Genomic DNA, 22,739 nt, shown 5'->3' with positions numbered 1-22,739 from the left:
CGTTTTACTATAGGAAAACTTTTCATTTCGAAATATATCGTCCTATTTCAATAAAAACTCCGCTTTCCGTTCTAATCAATGATATTCGAACTGAGATCATTTTTCTGTATAATTTAGCCATAACTTCTAGTAATTAGATGGCAAGAATTGAATCATAGGAAACAAAAACTGAGAAACACAATTTTCTAATTTAAAAGTAGCGCCGTTTGAATCGTTTTCCAATAGAGCGTATTTCCCTCACTCCAGCTGGAGGACTGGTCAACACTTCGCCCACTCGTCTTCCCGTCTCGGCCACTTGCGCTCGCCTATGTGAAAGGCACCGATAGGAACGGGCCGTGAGAAGGAATAGCGTTGAAAAAGAGGAGACGCCGAGATTCCGCAGCCGGAGGGTTGGTCGACACGACGAGGAAGCGAAGAAAGAGCGTCTACTCAGTACATAGTTTCCGAACCATTCCTAACTTAAACTTTAAATGGAATGACCTATATCAATTTATCATATCCAGATAATACTTGTTAACTTCTGATTTTGAATGAGATATGTTTTTCAAATCTCTGTTTGCGCTTCTATATATTTTTTAATGAACTTCAGTTAAATTGAAAATACTAAAACTTGTGAAAACTACTACTTAATTAGCTGATTTTAAAAAATTTGCATACTTTTTTCTTTCGGAAAGAGAATGAAACAAACGGAGAGGTTTCAGAAGCGTTTTAATAGACTATTATTAAATCTAACTCACTTAATTAATTAAAACTAAGGTAAAAGTTATTTACATTATTCTCGAGTCGGGAATTAAACCTAACTAATTTGTTTTTAATTTTTTTACAACTCCAGAGGGGAAACACCGCCTTTTTTCACTCGGATTTCTCATAAATTAATGAAAATTAACATTAAAACCTTGCAATAGTAACGATACTTTTGAAAACGTATTCATGAACTTTTTATATGCTAAAACTTGCAAAAGCTTTTGTTGTTGACGATAAACTGACAAGCGATGAAAAAGCGAAAGTTCGGCACAAATAATTCAAAAAAAAAAGTAATTACTTTAATGAGTTTTTGAACAAAATAATGTCTAAAAAATAACTAATTACCACGAAAGTTAGGAAAAACGAAAGTTGCAGCTGACAAAAATGAAAAATGTTTTGCCCGTAAAACTACATGATTACTGTAGTTGTTTCTCGACTCTCGCCGCGATTTTATCATTCCCGGTGTACTCCTCTCGGACTATTTCAGCTTTTTCTGATAACTTTGAACACAAGCTTGGTTCAAGGTCGGTTCAAATAAAATGAGGTGTAACACTCTGAATGATGATTTTTTCTTCTCTACCTGTTCTCTGGTTAATTGTTCTTCTCGCTTACTCTAAAGTTTTCATCTCTTTGTTTCTTCAGGCTCTCCCCCAATACATCGAAACGTTTCCATCGGTCCAGGACGTCTGCTAATTGCTGCTACAATGCAGCCGATGCAGCCGCATGGAAACAATAGATGGGATGGTCGCGATGACGTTTCGTTTGAGGTTTGAATTTTATTCATAGCTTATATTAAATGAAACTTACTAGTTTCAGGATTCGGAACGATTTGAAGAAGACTCGCAAGTCTCTTTAGATGATTCAATCGATGAAAATCAACATAATTGGAGAGGATGGGCGGATTGCTCCTCAACTTGTGAAGCAATTCAACCAGGCCTCTCGTGCGTCGTCTATCAATATCATAATACATCAGGACGATACTCATCTGCATCTACAAGAACGGTCGTTGCGGGAGATCCGAATAATCCATTGGCTCATCATCCGATGATGTCACGGGGAGACAATCCGACTGGAATTCTACTAACACTTTCTGAAATTTCGGCGAAAGTTTGTGCGGAGAAATGGTCATTTCAACAATTGGAAGAAATGTATATGCATATTTGTGTGACACGAGCAGAGAAAATGAATCCACCTTCACCAATGGGACCGATTCCTGAGAAAATATTTGTGTCTTTCATTGTTCACTGCTTTCCGCAATCAACTGACGAAATTCGTATGTACAGGTAAGTAAAATGAAGTAACTTTCACCGTTTCTTATATTATATTTTTCAGTACTCTCGCTAACGGATCCGCAGATCAGTATGAGTTCGGAAAAATGTTGTATCAGTGGGGAAACGTCCGTGATGTGTCACAAACTGGATTCCTTTTGAGTGGAAACATCAGCAACACACCTCCTGATGCCGGAAATAGTGACAATCGAGATTCCTTTCATGTGACGGTGAAAGTCGACAGATGTCGAATTGTCGAGTGTACCTGTGAATGCTCGAATCGGTCGAGTTGGTGTAAACATGTGGTTGCACTTTGTATTTATCGGATATCAGAGAGAAGTCAGATCAAATTCAAAGAAACAATAGCAGATGCAATCAATTCGATGAATGATACAGATTTACGGAAGTTAGTTCAATGGCATATAAACGACATTCCACGAAAATGCATACCTGGATTTCAAAAGCTCATTGATCAAATTAAAGATCCAAATTCGACAATAAATCGACTGCTTGGAGCTCCTGATCCTACAGATGGTGGTCATGAACCGATTTCTCGATATGATTTTCCTGAAATAGAGAACAAAGTGCGGCGACTTCTGATTAAATATTGTGTGCCAGCACCGGCAGTTCATTGCGATGTTCAATATCTTTCATCAGTTCAACATCCAACTCATACCGAATGGACTACAATGATTAAGCCACTTCGATGCAGAGAGCCAGAAGGAATGTGGAATTTATTGCAAATGGTTCGAGAAATGTTCGCCAGAAGCGATGATAATGCAGTGGCACTTTTGAGAACAATCACTGATGAGTGTTTATCGAACAGTCAAGTCCTTTTGTGGTGGTACATTTCAAAATTGGTACAATCTGGAAATTGGACTCAAGCGAATTGTTTCAAAGCTCCAGATTCTCAATATCTTGCGCAACTTCATTGTTCTCAATTATGCGACGAAGTAGTTTTGCTCTGGAAATTAGTTGCAATCAATCCAAGAGCTGGAAAGAATTATCGATCACAATTGGCTGGATACCTTCAAGCATATCATAGAACTGCTGTAACTCGATTGAAAAATATGATCACTTCAGCTCCTCCAGAGAAAAATGATAGCATGCCATCTACAGATGCAACTGTTCTAAGTAACTACAAAATTGCTGAAATACTCCAAACGATCACTAACGTTGATATCAGATATCAGCTTTCGGCAGTTAATATGAAATTCACTTTGAACTGTTTCCCGGGATTTTATCCAGCAATTCAAATGTGTCACTATCTGAATGAGCAGAATATACGATTCGGAGTTCGAGAGAATGCAATTTTCTATGTTTCCGAACCAAATTTGACGGTGAGCTATAAGATGGTTCCTCCACACCGAGAAAAGTCGCTGAAAAAGAAGAAACGAAAGAAGAAGTTGCTAAAGAAGCGAATGGAGGAAGAAGGACAAGCTTGGCCGATTCGGAAACAGGAAGAATACAGAGGAGTTGATGGAGTTTGGAGAGTTGTGGAAGAAGATCATGATATGAATCAATCATTGAATGACAGTACAGAATCAGGCCAGGAAAGTGATGTACAGAAGGGTCCACAACGACCAGAAGTACCGAAGAAAAAGAAAATCGACTCTGCGGAAATGGATGTCAATGAAGTTCTTGCTGCTTCTTTCTCTCCATTAGATGCTCTAGAAGCCAGGTTTCTACGTGTAGAGGCATATGGAACACATGGATATCGAGCAGATGCGGTAGAAAATGCACTGAAAAATAGCGAGTATTTGGTGGACAGCTTGGCGGAACAATGTCAAGAATTTTTGAAAACTAACGAAGAAAGACCGAGCACTTCGCAGCAATCAGCATCTACTTCTTCCTCGTCCTCCAACGTTTCTGATGAAATAACAGGAAGTGATAGAGACGAAGAGGTGGCAAAGGCGAATCGATTCTTATCGACCATGGAGAAGATACTGTACTTAACGAAAGTGCTGAAAGACAGTCCACATCTTCAACATACAGTATTCGATATATCCATGCGAACTCTCAGTCTGCCGAAGTATCCATTCTACACGAAGCATCATCAGATTCTCTTCACCTATCTGGAAACTGAATTCGTTGCTATTCTTGATCAAATATGGCAAACAGTTCAAATGACTGCTTCTCAAATGGAAAAAGTCCGAGCAAGAGCTATTGAAATCATTGAAACAGATTCTGGAAATAACGGTGAACTCCCTCCGATCGCTATGACGAAGTTCCTCTTTCTGGCTCTTTACTGGACCGAGCCTCCAAACAACCATCATCGTCCTCCTCCACAAAATGCAACAACGACAGCTTCGCCCGCTCTTCAGCATAATCGACGTCTTCTGATTCCATCTGATTCAGATTTGGCTCTCCATGTCTCACTGCATATCGTTGGTTGTCGTCCGATAATTTCTGAGAGATACGTTTTGCATTGGGAAACCATTCGTCGGGAGAAAAGTGAATTGACATCAATGCTACTAGTTCGATACAAGGATTCTCAAGAAAGGTGTGCACTGGTTATTGATCAGATTCTCGATCCAAAGCTTCATCGGATGTATCAGTAAGATTTTCATATTTCGTTATAGTATCTAATATTCACTATTTTCCAGACACCATCTCTCGAACGCTGCTTTCTTTTTAGAGAGATGTCCAGTATACACGAAGAGATTCAAACCTGGACAAAGACCAGTATTCCCGTATAAAGATATACCAGAAGAACAAGTTGAAGAGGGAGAACCAGAGAACACATTGACTGATTACCAGGCACAAATTGAAGCCGAATTGATTCGTTTGAGGATTTCTGACTTTCCTGCTGCGGCACCAATGTAAGTTTCACATGATGTTCTTCATTCCAAATTGTAAGTTTTCAGAAACAGAAATAGGACAACAGATAATCCACCAAGAGGTTCAGCATCAAGCGAGAACTCGGGGTACAAAGCATCAGATCCTTCAACAAGTCGATCTACTGACTCTGTTGAATCTGATTCAAATGTTCCTGGTCCGAGTGCGAAGAAGACTGTCGGTCCAAACTATTCGAGAAATCAGAAAAACCAGTTTCATGCTGCTCGAAGAAATAAGAAACGGAACGCTCGATCCTTTTCTAACGATCCTGGAACTACTGTAACTGATGCTGCAGTATATCATATGCAAGAGTTATCGAAGAAAATTCTCTTTGAAGCCGGTGGTACACAGAATAATGCTGTCTGGGGTGGTCAGAATCTGGGTGGAACGAATCGACGCCTCCATCTTTGTGCAATGGCTATTTCGATCTACGCATTAGGAATGAGTAATCGAATATCACCCAACTGGAATACCAGAACATACAGTAATATAGCGAGTTGGATAACTGCACAAGTGGAAGATATAGGATCAAGTTCACTGGAGTTGATGCGTGAAATTTGGATGGCTCATTTCACACCGAATGAAGTGGCTCAAATGTCAGATCGAATCGCTCCAGCATCTGATCCAGCGATGAGACATGAAGCTGGGCGTATGGCATTATCAGTTCTTCCATTCGCTCATGCACTCACTGATGATGAAGTAATTCATGCATTGAGAAGATGTCAGCAAGGTGGTCGGGATATGTCAACAGCTGCGTTGTTAGCCATGGATACTACGCAATTCCGTGAAGTCGGACGATCTCGTCCTCTTTTCGAAGCGATGAATCACTGGCAAGAATTGAGTTATCCAGAAGACAGACAGCAAAATCCAATGAGGCAGCAGGCTCCACCTGCTGGATTGGTTGCTAATCCGTATGTTGTAAGTTGTATCTTTCCAGAATTGCATTCTTAATCCCATCAGCATGTATTACAGAATGCCGGTGTCGCTCAACAAGTGAACGTTCCAAATCAGCCAGCAAACCGGCGACAGCACCCTCCACGAGGCCACATTCTGCCAACACTACAACAGGTTGCATTGTTGTACCCCCAAGTGTACGAAGCTGATCCAACTGTTCTTCTACCCCCGTCTAGTTACAGACATGAGAACATTGAACGATCGAGATTCCATCACAGTCGATCAGCACCACAACTTGGCGGGCAAGAAGAGAACGCGGATATACCGAGGGTGGTACCAAATCAGCAATACATGGTACCACCGCCAGTACCTGGAAATGCTCTTCTGAATGCTTGGCATTATGGAATGAGAGCAATGGATTGTTTGGCAACATCACCAGGAGAAGATAGACAAATGTATCTGAAATTTACAAGTGTAAAAGCTCACTCCGTTTTTCTAAATAAATAACCTTTATTTTCAGACACCGCCATATGCTGACGATATTCAAAACTTGCATTTTATATCTGTGCAACTTGGTACAGAATATATCCGAACTTTTTATCAGCACGCAGCTCGAACCATCCTCTCTCCATATGTTCTTCATAATTATGCTAAAGAGAGTGTTCGGTAAGTTATTGTCGAAATAAAAAAAAGTGATACCCGGTGTTTGCGGACTTAGTGAAAAAATTATTAAAATTAGCAGTAAGTCCGCAAACACCGGGTACCACTTTTTTTATTTCGACAATATATAACTGTGTTATCCGATACTCAACTGATAATTTTACAGTCACTTCCCTCACCTGTCAGTGGTCGCACAGAATCCTCGACCGGCTGATGCCGCTCCAGTACCACTGATTCCAACGAATTTCCCTCCGCCTCCTAATCGAAATCTCAGCAGCATTCGTTATCCGAATGTCAAATACTGCACGGCTGGGCATATCACAACGCATATGATATCATGTGGATATCATGAAATCACTGGAGAATTATTCGAACGATGCTGTGATCAGTATTTGCAAGCTACAGTCAATAAAATGAACAGTCCGCGTATTGTTGATAATTCAGATGTAAGTAGACAATTGATAATAATTCACAAGTTTGCCAGTTATTTCAGGGACAATTATGCGACTTTGTGCGTGGAGCCTACGATGCATTCCAATGCATTCCACATATTGGTCGACAACTTTTCGAGGATTTTGTTCGCGCATTCAAGCGACAGAAGGCATACAAACGAGAATCTGCTGTTGCTTTGAATCCACTCTTGCAACAACTATGCGCACAGTAACTCACTTTTATGTCATTATATGTATTTATCATTTTTAGATAGGTTTTATTGTTCTAATCAGTTTCAAATTTATACGTGTTCTCTTCCAAAGCAGATTACTTATTGTGGAATGATGGCTGGTTCCATCCATTTCCTTCTCACCACTTACACGACTTCTTGTACATTTTTGAATCTTTTCATGAAAACGCACCACGGATAACAATGCTGAAATCGGCGAGTAAGGGTAGCTAACTTTTTCTGTACTTTTTTTTTAAACCATTCGATTTGTAAATGCTGGCTTAAATAAATTGTTGTTTAGCAAGATAAATTGTTTTTATTAGTAATTAGCATTTCAGAGAACGCATCCACCACTCCTTCTTCGCTGATCCTTTTGATTCCTCTTCGGGTCTTTCGAGATTCAGAAACGTCTTCTGATTATCATCCAATGGTTCAGTTTTCACTTGAACTGGAATTCCTTGAGTACGAATTCCTCCTTCGTGAAGAACAAAGAATGAAGTAAAGTGCTTCTGTTCAGATGACGTCGACTGAGAAGGCTTCTGTTGAGACGTCGTTGGCTCTGGGAGCATTTCAACCTTTGGATTCTTCTCAATTTCCTTCTCAATCTTGCATCGAAGCGTGCCAACTGGAACAGCACCACGACGAACTGACGGGCTGAAACTAATCAATTGGTTTTAAATATGCATCATTTCTATTCCTACATCAAAGTGTCTTCTGAAGTCGATCGTTTCTCAATTACAGTAATCAGTCCACTATTAGAAGACGTCATTGGAGATGTTGGAGATTCTGGAGCCTTCTCGATTGCAGTCACTGGTTCCTGATGCGGTTGAATCTCTTTTCTGATCAATACAAATGGTTTCGGACGGCAATAAACGTGCGCTTCGAGGATGGCTGCAGACCATTTATAGATGGCTTCGTCGCGGACAAACAAGTGAATGTTTCCACGTGGCATACGGATTTTGATGTGGCTACGGGACTGAAAACATTGAAAATCTATCTTTCTATCATCATTCAACTCACATATTTGACCTTCTTAGACTTGTACTTGTCACACTCTGTGAGAACATCTGTGGCATCTCGAAGATTGATGATCAGACCACGATCCTTTGTATCATAGACAATCATGTCACCATTCCGTGTCACCGTTGTCATTCTCATGTTCAGAGAAGAAATATCATCGGGAAGAAATGTTCGTTTCGTTCGGAACATGCACATGACACGTCCACGATGCAACACGTCGGCTGGATTCACTTTCCACGCGATCACGTTTGGAAGAGGGATCATCTGGAAAAGAGAGGAAGTGGAATCTCAGGAAAGGGTCTTCTGAAGGTACTCACTTTGTTCAACTTCTGGTTGATGGGCTTCTTTTGATAAAGCATTGTGTCGAGAGGAGATGGTTAGTAGGGTGGTTAGTAGAGGCTATCGAGAGAGAGAAACTTCTCTTGTACTGATTTTGTAACTTTTGTTTTGGTTTAGATTGACCTTTGGGTGACCTGAGGAACTAGGGAAGTGGAGTAGTTTACGGAAGATGTGAGAAGAGATAAGAGATTTTGAAATGTGATAAGAGGATACGTGTAAATAGATTGAGTTCTGTGCTGTGTATTAAAAAAGTTGAAGCATTGGTGTCCGAAGAGCTGATTCGGAAAAGTTATCGACTAGAAAAATGAAGCTCTTTCAAAAAAATCATCATTCGATCTCCATCCCTGCGCGGGAAACTCCGCACGCCATTCCCCGTGAAACGTCGGCTGCTTCGTTCTCCATTAATATATGAACAACACCTCTTCCCCTCTAATTCGCCATCGGTCCGGAGTTGATGGGTTCTCTAATACTTCTGGTTTCTTTGTGAAACACCCCCTCGTTCTGCAGTTCATTCTGTGGTAAAGACCCCGCGTTCTTCACAGGTAGTTGGCGTGTGGTCCGCATGCGGATTCAGTCCCATTTTCCGTCCGCATAGAGTCCGCGGCGAAAATATGGCCCGCTACGGACTGTATATGGACGCAGTGTGGACTTCGGGGAAAGAGGAGGCAGTGGGCGGCGGGCGTCCGCGCGCGGACTCAGCGCGGACCGTATATGGATTGGCGAAATAGTCCGTATGGACTGGCCGCGGCGGCCGCTTGCAGCAGCTCTTCCGAAGCTCTCGGACTCCTCTCGGATAATGATAATTTTTTAATCATTTACGGAGCTTTTACGTTTCTTTCCCTATTTTTCGAAAGTTTCGCCTTTCTTTATGTTTTTTATATTGAAATTTATTTTAATTTATTTTTTTCGTGAAAAATTCCCGCATTTAACTGCGAATGATCGAAAAATTAGTATGTTTTCAGTCAGTCCGATGATCCCAAAAAGAGAAACAGCGGCGATAGCTGAAATGGAACCAATTCTTCGATTTCCTCAAAGGTTTGTGATAGTATTCAACATTCTCTATTCAAAATAAATTTTTCAGTGAGGAAATTCGATAAAATTGGCCGGAACTCCTTCTCAAACACGACATCGGTATTTGTTCGGAGGAGGAACCCTTTTTCGAAAGTAAGTTAACTGAATAAATATTTTTTATTCCGCAATTAATTGATTTTTTTCAGAAATACAAAGGGAAAAACGGAAATCAACGACTGAATATTGCTTCTACGACAATTGGATTTCGATTGATTTCAAGGACACGACTGGCCGACAAACTTGTGATTTCTATGTCTAATTTGCTATGTTTTCTTCTTATTTTCATTATTTTCAATGTTCCTTTTTATCTTTCTTTAAATAAAATAGTAATTTTATCACTAATCTTCCTTGTTAAATGACGATCTAAACCGGGAAACAAAAGTAGGGAGGGGGCTGGCGGTGGGAGGGAGAGGAGCAACTTTTTCGGCGCGCGGACTCGAAACGGACCGTATATGACGCACACATATCGTCCTTAGCTACTTCTTTTTGAGTCCGGCGCGGACGCGTATATGGTCCGTATTTCGTCGCTGGCTAACTACCTGTGTTCACCGTTCGCAATCCTAACCCCATCAACACCAACTTGACCGTTGTTTTGCATTTTACAAGAGAAGTATACATACGACGGACCAAGTTGAACTTTTTCTATAAATTTGACCGCAGGTAATTTGGACCTTGAGGATTCGAAAACTGCAATAAAAATCTGCTAAATGCTCATGTGAACCGAGTTATGACCTGTAAAACTTTTCAATTCTACAGCACAAGTTTCGATAGACTATTCGGTGAATTGATTTCACGAGAAAAGCTTAGCCACATGAAAAAAATAGAAAAGTTTGACGGGTCATAACTCGGTTCACATGAGCATTTAGCAGATTTTTATTGCAGTTTTCGAATCCTCAAGGTCCAAATTACCTGCGGTCAAATTTATAGAAAAAGTTCAAATCGGTCCGTCGTATACTTCCCTTGTTAGAATAGTTTTTTTTGAGGAAACTTGGAGTACTGTAGATGTTGTTCTTATCAAAAGTTTGACGACAATTTGAATATAGAAATAATTTATTGAGTTTAATAGGTTGATTGATACAATCTCAAGAATATACAAATGTACACATTGATTCATATAATATGGAAGATCTATCCCCAGAGCAATCCTCTCCAGAACATTCTTCTGTGGAATCGACGGCAATGGAATCCACAATGGTATCCGAATCCACCGTATGGGGGCCAGACTGAAAATATGAATTATTATTCAAGTTGACATAAGAAATATATTCAAATTCTAGTTTAGGAATGAAAACTCACATTGAGCATCCGTAGTTTGCAGGAAGGCACAGAGAAGAACGAGAAGAAGGATGATGTTGAATTTCAGAGAAGCCATTTTCAGAAGAAGTTCAAAAATAAGTTATTTAGAAAGTACAAGTGATTGTTGTCTTGTGTTCTCTCTCATTTCTTCTCCGATTTTTATAGGTTGATCTTGTTTTCGAAGACACTCTAAGATAAGAGACGCAGACAATGTAAGTGACATCATCTAGACAAACAATAATGTCATAAGAAACTTGAAAATTGTCTGTCAGAATACGATTATTCTAGACGAAATCTGGAAACAACCGTCACGTCACGTGGCAGATCTTCTGAATCTATACTTCGCTGAACACAATGATCAGAAGATTATTTGGGAGTAAGTTGTATTTTTATTTTGAAAGAACTTGAACAGACACGAGTTTCAGAAATTAGAGTAAATAGATGAATTAGTTTGTCAGAAGATGTCATTGGTATACGTTCTTTGAGACACCTAGTTTCATCTTTAAAGAATCAAATTTGATTATAAATTTTTTACTCAATTTTGATTTTCGCATTAAATAATTAAAGAATTAAAGAAAAAAGAATAAATAAATATCACAATCGAAAAATGAGGTAGAGTATCCGGAGGGTGTATAACACTTACTATTCACAGAAAGAACAAATTCTTTCTTCTTTTTTTGAAAATAAATATAAAAATAGCACCTACTTGAAAAAACGAAAGGAATTGAAATGAGAATTTAAAGCAAATGAGTTTAAGTAGGACCATATCGGAAATGTTCATGCATTTGATATATCTCTTTCTTTCAATTTTCATCATATGCATGCACATTCCCTAGTCTAGAATCAGCGGACTAGCCGAACGAAATGAATTTTAATTAGAAGAGATAAAGAGAACACAAATGGAGAAATGATGAGCAAACGGGATGATGATGGGGAGAAGAAGTCAGGGGAAAAAGTTGAAGAAGTTATTAATAAAACTAAAAAGGAAACTCCTAAAAACAAATCTAAACACTGGTATTCAATCCGAGCACTCCTGCTCCCTGCGATCCCTGAATATCCGTTGGAGCAGGCGAGAATCCACGTGGCTCCATTGTCATCGGAGTTGCAGTTGTGCCACGTGGCGGTGGCATATTCACAGTCCGTGGAGCATTCGATAGATCTCCAACAGACAGTGTCCTTGGCGGTTTCGTTTCGTATGTTTGATTTTGGAATGCATTATTACTGTAGGCGGCGGTGCCAGAATATTGTCGACTCTCTTGTCGTTTCTTTTGTTTGATGCACCAGAAGACAAGGAATATCAGAAGGATGACGATGATGATTCCGACGATTCCGAAGATAACTGCCAACCACTTGAAGTAATTTTCCTTGATTCTTGATCTACACCATGGCTGATTTCCCTTGTTCCATTCGAAACGATACTCATTTGGACGGTTGTAATCAACAACAATTCCGCCTGAAAATGTTTGTTTTTTTTCAAAATCAGCTGCCAAGAACCTACACTTGTATTCATGATCTCCCTTAACCCAATGAGACTGATAACATTCGAATCTCGCCACATCTCCTTGCAAATATCCAGATGACAGAGCAGGTGTCTTCATCATGTATTCTGGATATTCAATGTTGATGGCTCCGCAACTGTTGTCTGAAAAGTATCGAGCCTTAATAAATTTGTTCTCAATTTCAATGCTTACATTGTCTGATAGCCAAAGCTCTGTCCGTGGTGAACATATTCCACGCGTCTTGTTCTTCTTGTCCCAAAATCTTTGAATTCAAGAGAGCATAATCGTAGAGACAAGCCACTGAATCTCCACATTCTGTCAGCACAGATCCTGGATCATCAGGGCATTGAAGTCCATAACTCAACGTGGCAATGCTCTGGTATGGTTGAAGATCGGCTGGAAACAAAAGTTGGAAACAATTTTGATGCAATTTTACTTACTGTTCGGATTATTCTGCAAATCTCTACAAGTGTTCAAAAGTTGGAGAATCATAGATCCAGTTTGTGGAACGAAACGGTATGAGCCACTGAAAATTGAATATTTGACATTTTAAGTGAATTCTGAAACTCACGTATCGAAAACTGGAGCTGTCTTATAAACTGGTTCAGATCTCATGCTTGCTTCTGGGAACACATCAAATTGCTTGTCTTCATCTCTCGATGTGGTGAACATGTTGTCAGATGGCATCATTTGATTCAGAGTTCCAGCTTGGTTCTGTTGGGTTCCTGGCTCTCCGGATCCGAGGACAAGGTCTAAAAGATATGCATTATGAAATCTTTCTGCACTAAAAACTCACAATTATTAATAATCTGTTGTCTGTAGGCATCTGAATTCACATCATTCAATGTCAATCCCTCGTTCAAAGATCCACTAGTCTGATCCGGATACGGTCTGATCAATCCACTGACACGTGGCAGATTATACAACTGTCTATACTGTGCCTCCTGTGTCTTATCTCCATCTGGACGTACTCCGTATTGAGGTGACACTGAGATTTGGATATCGAGGATACCCATACTCTCCTGGTAATTTGGAAGACGGTCGATATCCAAAGCATAACTTTCAGTGACCTTCACTCCGATTTGAGCCTCCTCCAAAACCACGTAGATCTCCGGTTGACCACGTTCAACATTGTTCACATAAATCAGAACTCCACGGAATCTTTGAAGACGAATCGTATCGAAGTACCGAAGAATATTTCCAACAATGATGTTGGTACGGTAACGGAATCGACGTGTATCCTTACGAGTCATTACAATAACTCTCTCAGTTCCAGTAGCTTCCATGGCGATTCCAGTGATAACAGTTGCATTTGTTGGTTGCACAAGTTCATATTGAGAGATGTATCTTCCAAGAAGACCGAAGTCTACTTTTCTGTTCGGATATCTTTCTAGTCTTGTCTGAATTCTCACTTCTGGAGTTCTAACAGATTGAGGAATGTATAAGAAATTGAAAACCCCAGGTTGATTGAAAATGAATTTGTCATTGTCAATCGTCTGGAATACTCCAGTTCCTTGCGCGTGACCTGGAAATAAAAATTGAACGTTTAGACCCTCTAGCTACTCAAAGTACCTATAGCCGGCGGTTGATACTGCTGACACGCCGATGAAGGTCGCCTCCAATAGAACATTTGACATCGGAAATCCGCAAACTTGCAACAAAGGAAGTAGGGCATGTAGTCGTTGTGGAATACTGATAAACCAGGTACCTGGAAAATATAAAGTTGATTCAAATGGCTTGGAGACAAAACTGCGTTGCGTAATATTACAAATCCATGCTGAAACCTATGAATAGTGAGTAATGTTTTGAGTTTTTGGTTCGTTGAAAAACCAGAACGTGGAGCAAAAATAAGATGTTCGAAATAAGTTCTGTGTTTTTTTGTGCCTAAACTCACTGGAGCATAATGCTTAAACTCGTCATACTGTAAGTTATTCGTTTTCATTTCAGGTCATTTGTTGCGAAACGTTCGAGAATTGCCTACTCCTATCCAAACAAACCTCAAACTGTCCCATATACGGTGCTGTACCAAACTCGTAAGCACGTAATGGATAACCAGGATTGTAGAAATACTCCCTCTGCGTTTTGATAACAGGTTGATATGGTGTTTGCATCAAAAATCCAGACTCATCATAACAACAAACTTGACCGTAGTGAGTCATGAAGCGGCTGAAAACTTTCTAAATAGAATCCGGAACAAAAGAAAGTGACTCACTTCGTGTCCTGATTATTGAATGTGTTTCCACCGCCTGCATAACTGGAATAAATATTCGAAGATGACATATAACAATTCTTAGATCCGATAACTGTTGTACAAGTAATATCACGGAACATTTGAGAGCATCTCGGATGAGGCATGAATCGACCCAAATCCAAAAGAGCTTGAGTCTCAATGCAAGGACAAGAGGTATTGGTTTCAGTATCCCTGATGAAATTCCACAAAGCACCATCCTCATCGTACCAATCGTGACACATTTCTCTAGACTTCTCCTTCACAAATTCGACTCGTTGATCTCTATCCTGTTGATTCAAAGTCAATGTAGAGAACTGTTGATTCTCAGGTGTCCACAACCAATGCAACGAGATTGGAGCAGAGACAAGACCCGGCAGAAGTTGAGTTCCATTCATATCATTCGGATTGATTGGAGCCAGTTTGAAGAATCCAACACGATAAGTGTAGAGAGTGTGCATTCTCTCCCAATCAGTAAGGTACCACTGTTGAACTTGGTTCGTGTTAATGACCTCTTCCTGTGGCATCCAACGATAATTCGCATTATTCTGGTTACTGTAAGTGGTGATACGAGCAAGGGTACGGTATTCTGGACGGAATTTCTTGATTTCGTCATCCTTGAACTCTCTGTATCCGACGATGTAAAGACCGAGTTGCACTCCATACATCGAGTCGTCAGAGATACGTACTCCCATGTTATTTCCATTGGTGAGAATATCTGGATTGGTGAAATTTCTGGGGTACCAGGTGATTGGCATGAGCTGAAATATGGATATCAATACAAGAAATAAGTATTAGAACTTACATAATTGGTCATCGGGTTTTTATACCATTCATAGATATTACCAATATCTAATCTCATCGGATCAAGTGTAGGCGGTACTGAAATTTCAATTTTAAAATTTTAACTTCAAAACTTCAAAACTCACCAAAATAAATATAACCAACGAACGCTTTTTCATCATTCGCTCCTCTGGATTCTGGTTGGAAATAGACAGTCTTAGTTCCCCAATCATAAATTCTTGGAAGACTACATCTAGCAATGGCTGGATTGATGACTTGACACGTGGCGACCTCTCTTTCTTCAATCATCATAATGTATGTCTGGGTACGATCCAAGCAGCAAGCATTGACATCGACAGTCATGTCTCCCAACATGTTCACAATATTTGGGTAGATCATGATGGGGTCTGAAAGTGAATAAGGTTGTCAAATTCAAATTTTAAAATCCAAGAACTTACATGTTCCTCCAGTTTTGTTCGAGCATCCGGCTGGTCTGACAACATCATCCACTCTGAACATATATCTTCCTCTGACCATATGTGGAACTCCAGATCTTTGAGCCAACACTTTTGGTGTGTTCTTGTACGGTTGAGTTGGATCAACTTCAACAGTTCCCGTGTGGTTACCTCCGTTGAACACGGCACGACATCTTCCGGATCTTGAGTTTCCACGGAAGTCCTGAGCATCGAATCCAAGACGATCGTAGTTGATGATGACATACGAAAGACGAGCGGTCGAGTCAGTCAACCAAACAACTTGATAAGTTCCAGTCTGTCCAGCATCAATATCAGATCTTCCAGAAATAGCAGAGGCAGTGTTGTACCACGTGACAACGACAGCAGCATCAGCACGGAACATAGCTCCTCCAGCAACTCCTTCTTGAACCCAAATCATCATTTGATCGAGGAAATAGTCACTGTTTGAGTCACATCTGACATAACTGTCGGCTGTTCCTGGACAAGCTTGACTAGCTGCCTGACCGAAGAAAGCGTTCTGTTGAAGAGTACCTCCCAAATTGAGATTTGAGTTGGATTCTCTTCCGAAAAGTGATTGACGGAGGAGAAGACGATAATAGACTCCAGCACGACGAGCCGGATTTCCTTGTTGTGGAACTTGTTGTTTGCAGAGGTATGGAGCAATCATCGCTGGATCTTCTTGACGTGGCCAATCGGTCGTTTCAGGTCCAACATTGATAGTCGGTCCCTGGTCGAGGACGGTCGCAAAACCAAGATATCCGTTGACGGAAATCTAGAAGACAAAAATAATGAGACTATTTGTTCCGTACGAAGATGATAACTTTCAGACGTAACTGAAATGAACGTGAAGCTAAAATCGTGAGGGTTCTGAAAATGTTATTCAGAACACTCACAATTTCAGCTTTTCACTTTCATCAATATCTTCAGGCGAAAAGATCTCTAGTATTATTATGTCATAAACCTTTATATCCCATTCCAAATCCTATTCAAATCCCAATATTTACTCACTGTTGTGTAATTGTAAAGTCCTCCATAATAAGGGAAGAACATGTACAAATCGATGGTCATTCCAGCAGTTAACATCGACGGATTCACCATCAAATCACCGGCTTCTGGTCCGAATGGAACGAGATTCACTGAAACAATAAACAAAGGTGTCAGGTTACCGAAACATCTGTTCCCTCCTCACCTCCATAATATGGATTGTTGCCTGTTCCTGAGAAAATTTGACCGGGAGACACTTGATTAATTGTGGGATTTTGTGGCGTTCCACCGATATTCTGATTAATTCCTCCGAGACCAAGATTCTGATTATGGATTATGTGCGGTAAGGTGGTGATGAACAGCACCACCACCGCCGCCAGATGGCGACGACTTACCCGTCGCATCTAACTGGAAAATGGGAAAATTAGAAGAGAGAAAACAATTGATGAAGTATATAACACAAGAGAGATTTGTGAAAGAATATGAGAAAATATAAAAACAAACTAGTGACTTTGGTCTGTTGAATTGATAGTTAATGAAGCTGGGAGTGAATTTTCCAAAAAGTAAGTGAGCGAGATGATGAAAACTTTAGGGAAGTAAGTAAAATAGTAATGGTTTTAGAGTTTTTAAAGTTTTTTGAAACAGAAAGAACTCGGTCAAGTCAAAGCAAGCACAATTGGAAACAACGAGATCTTACTTGGCAGGTCTGACGGATTCAAACTTTTATCGATGAGTAAAATTTCTGATTTGTTTCAATAATACTACCGTAGGTTCTAGCTTCGAGATTCTACCAGTGAATTCTAACAACTCCAAAGGTCTAGAAACAATGTTTGGTCTTTACAGAATTCAGTGAAATCATGTCATTGCTAGAATTGCTACCAGCCGACTGGTAATTAGAGAGATTCATGAAAAAGTTTACAAACAAACCACCCAAACAGACACCTATCCATTGCAACTTTTTTCTTACAATCTCGAACAAAAGAGTTGTTTTCCGACACAAAAGGACGCAGAGGTGTTGTTGTGATGGCTATTTATGTGTGCTCAGAAAATGGCTCGGCACAAAAAATAGCAACCCGTTTTCGTGAGTCATGCTGGACTGGAAATAGACGGTCAGGGCTTGGAAAATAAGACTTTGCAGAGCATCAAGCTAGCTTGGGACTACAGTATTCCAGAACCCCAAACTGAGAAAACTCAAGATTTCAGAAGAAAACGAAGGTAAACCAAAAACTACCGTACCCTCAACTAGTAAGTCAAGACGAAAACCAAGATATAGTAAAACGAAATGAGACAAACAAAAGAGAGTTGGAATAAAATCGTAATAGACAGTGCAACAGGGCAACAACTTGAAGGGAGCAAAAGGACGAGATGGGGTGTTTCGGAGAGAGCCCTCCTACGAAAACCAAGCAAACATCATAGGGGGAACGTCGTCCGTATTCCGTAGTCTCTTAAGTGGGAAATAGTATATAAAATGGAGGAGGGAAGCTGGGAGAAAGAGGTCAAACAGTGGTCAGATGGAATGGCTCAGGTAGGGTGGACAGGGAGTCGTATGTGTTCCAGTAGTAGTAGTAGGCAAACTCTCTCTTGCTCTCTCTCTCTTTATTTGCACTTCTGACTGATGCTGCTGACCTTCTGCAGCTTCTAAGGGAGTAGAAAATGCGTAAGCGGAAGGACGAAAAGAAGAAGTTGATGAAGGAATGAATGGTATGGAAAAAGGGGCGGGGCATGTCATGTTATTGCTCTTTTGTACAGTTGCAATGAAACAATGTCGGGGAGTTGGAGGTTGCGATAAATTGGGGACGGGGGGACATCCAGATTGACAGAGATGTGAAAAGAGACAGATGGAAAAACAAGCAAACAGACAGACAGATATGTTGACAAACATGAATACAAGTAGATGAATAAGTGTGAAAAAGTTGGAACTTTTGGTCAATTGTTCTGAATCTAAACATCAAGATTTAGATTCAGAATAAAGCTGGAATCATCTAGATCCTCTTGAATTCAAAATAGTCAGAAACCAATTTTCAAAAAAGGACAAGTTTCAGAGCTGATATTTCTCTAAAATGGGTTGAAGTTCCTTTTGTTTTATATATTTATTCGGCACTTCTGATTTCCAAATTTTTTAATTTCGAGATGATTAAACCCCCTTAAGGAGGAGCTATCCCAAATCAAAACCGATAAAAATTGAAATGTCTGGATTAAAACTTCACGTCTCTGAACTAACGAGAAGCTCACACTCCGAAACCAGGACACTTCTAGACCACCGAACTTTGAAAGATCATAAACTTAGTCACTCATCACTAATCACTTTCCATTCCTCTTCTTCATTGTATTCTTCTTTATCCTTTCTGTTTACACGTGTATGTGTAATCTTCCCATAAGCACATTTTTGTGTTTTCTCCCTTCCTAACTCCCTCTCTCTCCATCTTTTGCCTCGTTATCCTATCAGCAGCTTGAGCACGTACAGTGTTTGTTTTCTTCCGCGCGGAGCAACCGCAAAGGGAGACCAACCGAAACTAATTTGGGTCGAACCGCCAATAAGAATAAGAGGAAGATGAAGCAAGAGAACATATGAAAAGTGTTTGTGAGTCAAGGGGAAGAACAACCGACAACACGGCGACTGGATTGGCATTCAGCCAACGAAACATCACTTACAAAACGAACGCTGATCAGGTACCAAATGGGTCAAACGCTTATATGAATAGAACTTTTTATTGAGCCAAACTCTTGAGTTCACTAGTCTCAATCGTCTTATACATTTTCTCAATATCAGATTTAAAGAACTGAGCCAGAGAATTTCTCTTATTTTTCAATGTCGGAGTCGTCAATCCATTTTGAGCTGTGAAGGCGATTGGAGTCAGATGGACGGCGTAGACTCCTTCATATCTCGGTCTATTGTGTCCTTCAGTCAGCTGAACGAAGTGACGAAGCACGTCTTCTGCTAGCACCGGATCGTTACACAACTGTTCGTACGTCTTCCCTTCGATGTTGTGTTTTGTTTTGGCGTATCCAGCGAGATGCTAAAAGTTTTCATATTCCAAAAAACATTTTCAAGTTAGGAACTTACTTCAGGATCTGGCACGACTACTGCGACAAGCCATGGCTTCTGAAGATCTCCGTGTACATAAATCTGTTGAACAAATCTTGAAGAAGTGTAGAGTGTCTCCGTGAGATCCGGAGCCACAAATTTGCCTTGAGGAAGTTTAAAAACGTTCTTACGACGATCAATGATTTGAAGACTTCCTTCCGGAGTGAATCTTCCGATATCTCCAGTCTTTAAGTATCCATCTTCAGTGAACGATGAAGTAGTGGCATCTGGATTCTTGTAGTATCCAGAAGTGACATTGTATCCTTTCACAAGAATCTCTCCTCCATTCTTGTTCACGTAATACCCGAGTTCCGGCACATCAACTAATTTCAGAAGAGAGCATGCCATCGGTGGACCAACACATCCGATACGTGTATCTCCAACAAGTTGTATTGTCGTCGGTCCCGATGTTTCAGTTTGACCGTATCCTTCGAGAACCTCAATTCCAAACGCTCCTCTCATAAATTGCAGAGAAGTAAAGTCTGATTTCGCAGCTCCGATAATGATTTGTTTGATATTTGGACCGAGCAACATTTGAATTTTGTGGAGGAGGTACTTGTCAACCCATGTTTTTCTGGTGGCTTTTCCTCTGGAATTTTAAATGTTTAGAACCAAGAACTGATTACTGTAACCCACGTCATTTTGTAATGATACAACTTGTAAGCTATCGCAGCCTTCAGAATCATTCTCTTAATTGGTTTATCCACAACTTGTTTCATGACTCCTTTATGAATCTTGTCAATGACACGTGGCACAGTGGCAACTGAAACTGGACCGAGAGCTTGAATATCTTCAAGGAGAAGAGTGGGGTCGCCACGGAAGAAACCAATCCTTCTGGAAAACCAAAATGATATTACAGTGAATTTTAGAGTGTCAGAATCTTACGATCCGATAGTGAAGTTGGAGAGTGTGCAGAGTCTTTCGTAGATATGAGCCAATGGAAGATACGAAAGATATCCATCCCCTCCATCCATATTTTGCTCGAATTCACCACATGACATGGTCGCAGAACACAAGTTCAAATGAGTCAACATGACACCTTTCGGCCTTCCAGTTGTTCCAGAAGTAAACGAGATTGTTGCAAGAGTTTCAGGTGTCGGCGGAATATGTTGACGTGGTTTCTCTTTCTTTCCCATCTCCACAAACTCCTCGAAACTCCAGATTTGGAAGTCATTTTCACGAGCCATTTCTCGAGTATCCGGCGAGACTTTGTCGAATTGAACAATGTATTTGAGAGTTGGCAAGTAGGATTTGTCACGAATCAGTTCTGAAACAAGGTGAATTTTTGATGACATACATAGATTGCTTGTCTCACGTTTAGTTTTCTCTTCCAAATCAACAAACATGAGTTTGAGTTCACAAAGGTTAGTAATGTAGTGCATATCGTCGTTAGTAATGGTATCATAGAGAGGGACAGAGACATTACTGAAGTTGTGGACAGCCATATCGGAGATAATCCACTCTGGTCGATTCTTCGAGTAAATTCCAATCTTCGACTCTTCTCCCGTCTCAATTCCCAGTTTTCTGACCGCCTGGGACACGTGATCAGATGTCTCAATCGCTTGCTCATAAGTGATCCATTCCCATTCTAGTTTCCCATTTTTCTTGACTCTCGTTCCCAACATTTCTTTTCCACCGACAGTTGGACCTCGTCTAATTGCACTGTAAGTGGTGAGGGCACCATCGAACCATCCATGTTGGAGGGGACCATCTCCCAGCCAAGCAGCCTTTCTTCCTCCGTCTTCCTGAACAATTGACTGGTTTCTCAGGTCACATCTTGGCTCTCGACGCTTTCCAAAGAAGAAACCGCGATCTTGGGAGGCGAGTGGAATCTGAAAGGAATCTGGAATACTGTAACTAGTAAATGGAAGCCTACAGTAGTCCGAGTAAGAAGATTGGCATGGCGAAAAGTCGAGTGAACAATCGCTTGTCGAGTAATCAAATTCAATCCTCGATAGGACATCGTAAGCACGTTGCTTTCCGGTTGTCACTTCCGCAGACCGTCTCCGATGAGAAATGAATTTCAGAAAGTGTTTCGAGAAGAGTTGCGTGAGTCTTTCATAGAATTCAAAAGTTTGGAAGTTTCAGAGTGTCACGTTAGGTTCAGAGGATTCATTTTCCATAAATGTGTTCTATGCTCTGTCAATTTGCAATGTCTTAAAACAAATTACAACACAAACTTTATTCGAATTTGAAAACGTTCTGACAATCAAATTTGCAAATCTCACTTCCGATTGTTCACTTCTTCAATGGACGCCACTGAAAAACATTATGAAATCAAAATCTCAGTTCTGAAACTCACGCTGCTTCCCATCTTTCCAATTCTTGGTCTTGCGGCCGACACCTCTGGAACCGACATAAGAGTCATGGTCAAGAAAAGGAAGAAGAGAAGAATTTTAGAGAATATCATGTCGATAAACAACGAAAACTGAATGGTTTTCGATACAAAACTGACACGATTCGTTGGCTTTTATGCAAAAGATCGAGAGAGAAAAACCTAATTATCATGTCATGTGATGATGGAAAATGGAACGATTCGGATTCATGCAAAATGCAAATGGCGAAAAAATAGGGAATCAGAAATCGCTTGTTGGGAGATATAAGATAATCTGGTCATCTGGAAATCTGGAAATGATATTTTTAGCACAATAGAGTCTGGAGCTCACAAATGAAATCATCTTTCCATTTACATTATGGGACGTTGTTGTCATTCAGAGCTTCGCAATCTGAACCATCCCAGATCAGAACGGACCTCTACGAAAACTGGTTGAGCATGCATCTTATGAATATTTTGGGTCCAATACTTGAGAATTGGAGTGTAAGATTCCGATTCAAGAGATTTTTCTAGATCTATATTATTTGATTCCCAAATAAACTTTTCTTTTATCTTTGAT

At 40.3% G+C, this 22,739-nt stretch overlaps 5 protein-coding genes across 5 annotated transcripts; 2 read left to right on the top strand and 3 right to left on the bottom strand.

Moving 5' to 3' along the window:
- Window positions 1–1,448: 1,448 nt before the first annotated feature.
- On the top strand, window positions 1,449–7,068 carry GCK72_014920 (uncharacterized protein; the record flags this gene model as incomplete). The annotated part of the gene is made up of 10 exons (XM_053730540.1): window positions 1,449–1,511; window positions 1,561–2,027; window positions 2,077–4,569; window positions 4,619–4,834; window positions 4,880–5,768; window positions 5,823–5,941; window positions 5,987–6,218; window positions 6,265–6,410; window positions 6,571–6,850; window positions 6,898–7,068. The coding sequence occupies 10 exons, from the start codon at window positions 1,449–1,451 to the stop codon at window positions 7,066–7,068; spliced, it is 5,076 nt and encodes a 1,691-aa protein (XP_053585312.1).
- A 323-nt stretch (window positions 7,069–7,391) lies between these two features.
- On the bottom strand, window positions 7,392–8,444 carry GCK72_014919 (uncharacterized protein; the record flags this gene model as incomplete). The annotated part of the gene is made up of 4 exons (XM_003089622.2): window positions 7,392–7,719; window positions 7,767–8,041; window positions 8,086–8,349; window positions 8,403–8,444. The coding sequence occupies 4 exons, from the start codon at window positions 8,442–8,444 to the stop codon at window positions 7,392–7,394; spliced, it is 909 nt and encodes a 302-aa protein (XP_003089670.2).
- A 2,170-nt stretch (window positions 8,445–10,614) lies between these two features.
- GCK72_014918 (uncharacterized protein) lies at window positions 10,615–16,183 on the top strand (the record flags this gene model as incomplete). The annotated part of the gene is made up of 8 exons (XM_053730539.1): window positions 10,615–10,689; window positions 11,064–11,167; window positions 11,671–11,984; window positions 12,368–12,440; window positions 12,566–12,806; window positions 14,238–14,323; window positions 14,585–15,225; window positions 16,071–16,183. The coding sequence occupies 8 exons, from the start codon at window positions 10,615–10,617 to the stop codon at window positions 16,181–16,183; spliced, it is 1,647 nt and encodes a 548-aa protein (XP_053585311.1).
- GCK72_014917 (uncharacterized protein) lies at window positions 11,796–17,164 on the bottom strand (the record flags this gene model as incomplete). Its single annotated transcript, XM_003108709.2, has 14 exons — window positions 11,796–12,244; window positions 12,290–12,433; window positions 12,483–12,686; window positions 12,731–12,816; window positions 12,862–13,042; window positions 13,087–13,815; window positions 13,863–13,998; window positions 14,288–14,456; window positions 14,503–15,278; window positions 15,323–15,399; window positions 15,447–15,707; window positions 15,759–16,548; window positions 16,785–16,912; window positions 16,966–17,164. The coding sequence occupies 14 exons, from the start codon at window positions 17,162–17,164 to the stop codon at window positions 11,796–11,798; spliced, it is 4,329 nt and encodes a 1,442-aa protein (XP_003108757.2).
- Window positions 17,165–19,468: 2,304 nt separating this feature from the next.
- GCK72_014916 (uncharacterized protein) lies at window positions 19,469–21,808 on the bottom strand (the record flags this gene model as incomplete). The annotated part of the gene is made up of 6 exons (XM_003108586.2): window positions 19,469–19,777; window positions 19,825–20,434; window positions 20,482–20,679; window positions 20,731–21,112; window positions 21,161–21,677; window positions 21,722–21,808. 6 exons carry the CDS (start codon window positions 21,806–21,808, stop codon window positions 19,469–19,471), a joined length of 2,103 nt encoding a protein of 700 aa, XP_003108634.2.
- Window positions 21,809–22,739: the final 931 nt, after the last annotated feature.

This window comes from Caenorhabditis remanei, chromosome IV (genome assembly GCF_010183535.1).
Source record: "Caenorhabditis remanei strain PX506 chromosome IV, whole genome shotgun sequence".
NCBI lineage: Eukaryota > Metazoa > Nematoda > Chromadorea > Rhabditida > Rhabditidae > Caenorhabditis > Caenorhabditis remanei.
The sequence above is the reverse complement of the archived record's forward strand: the minus strand, read 5'-3'. Positions and strand labels throughout refer to the sequence as shown.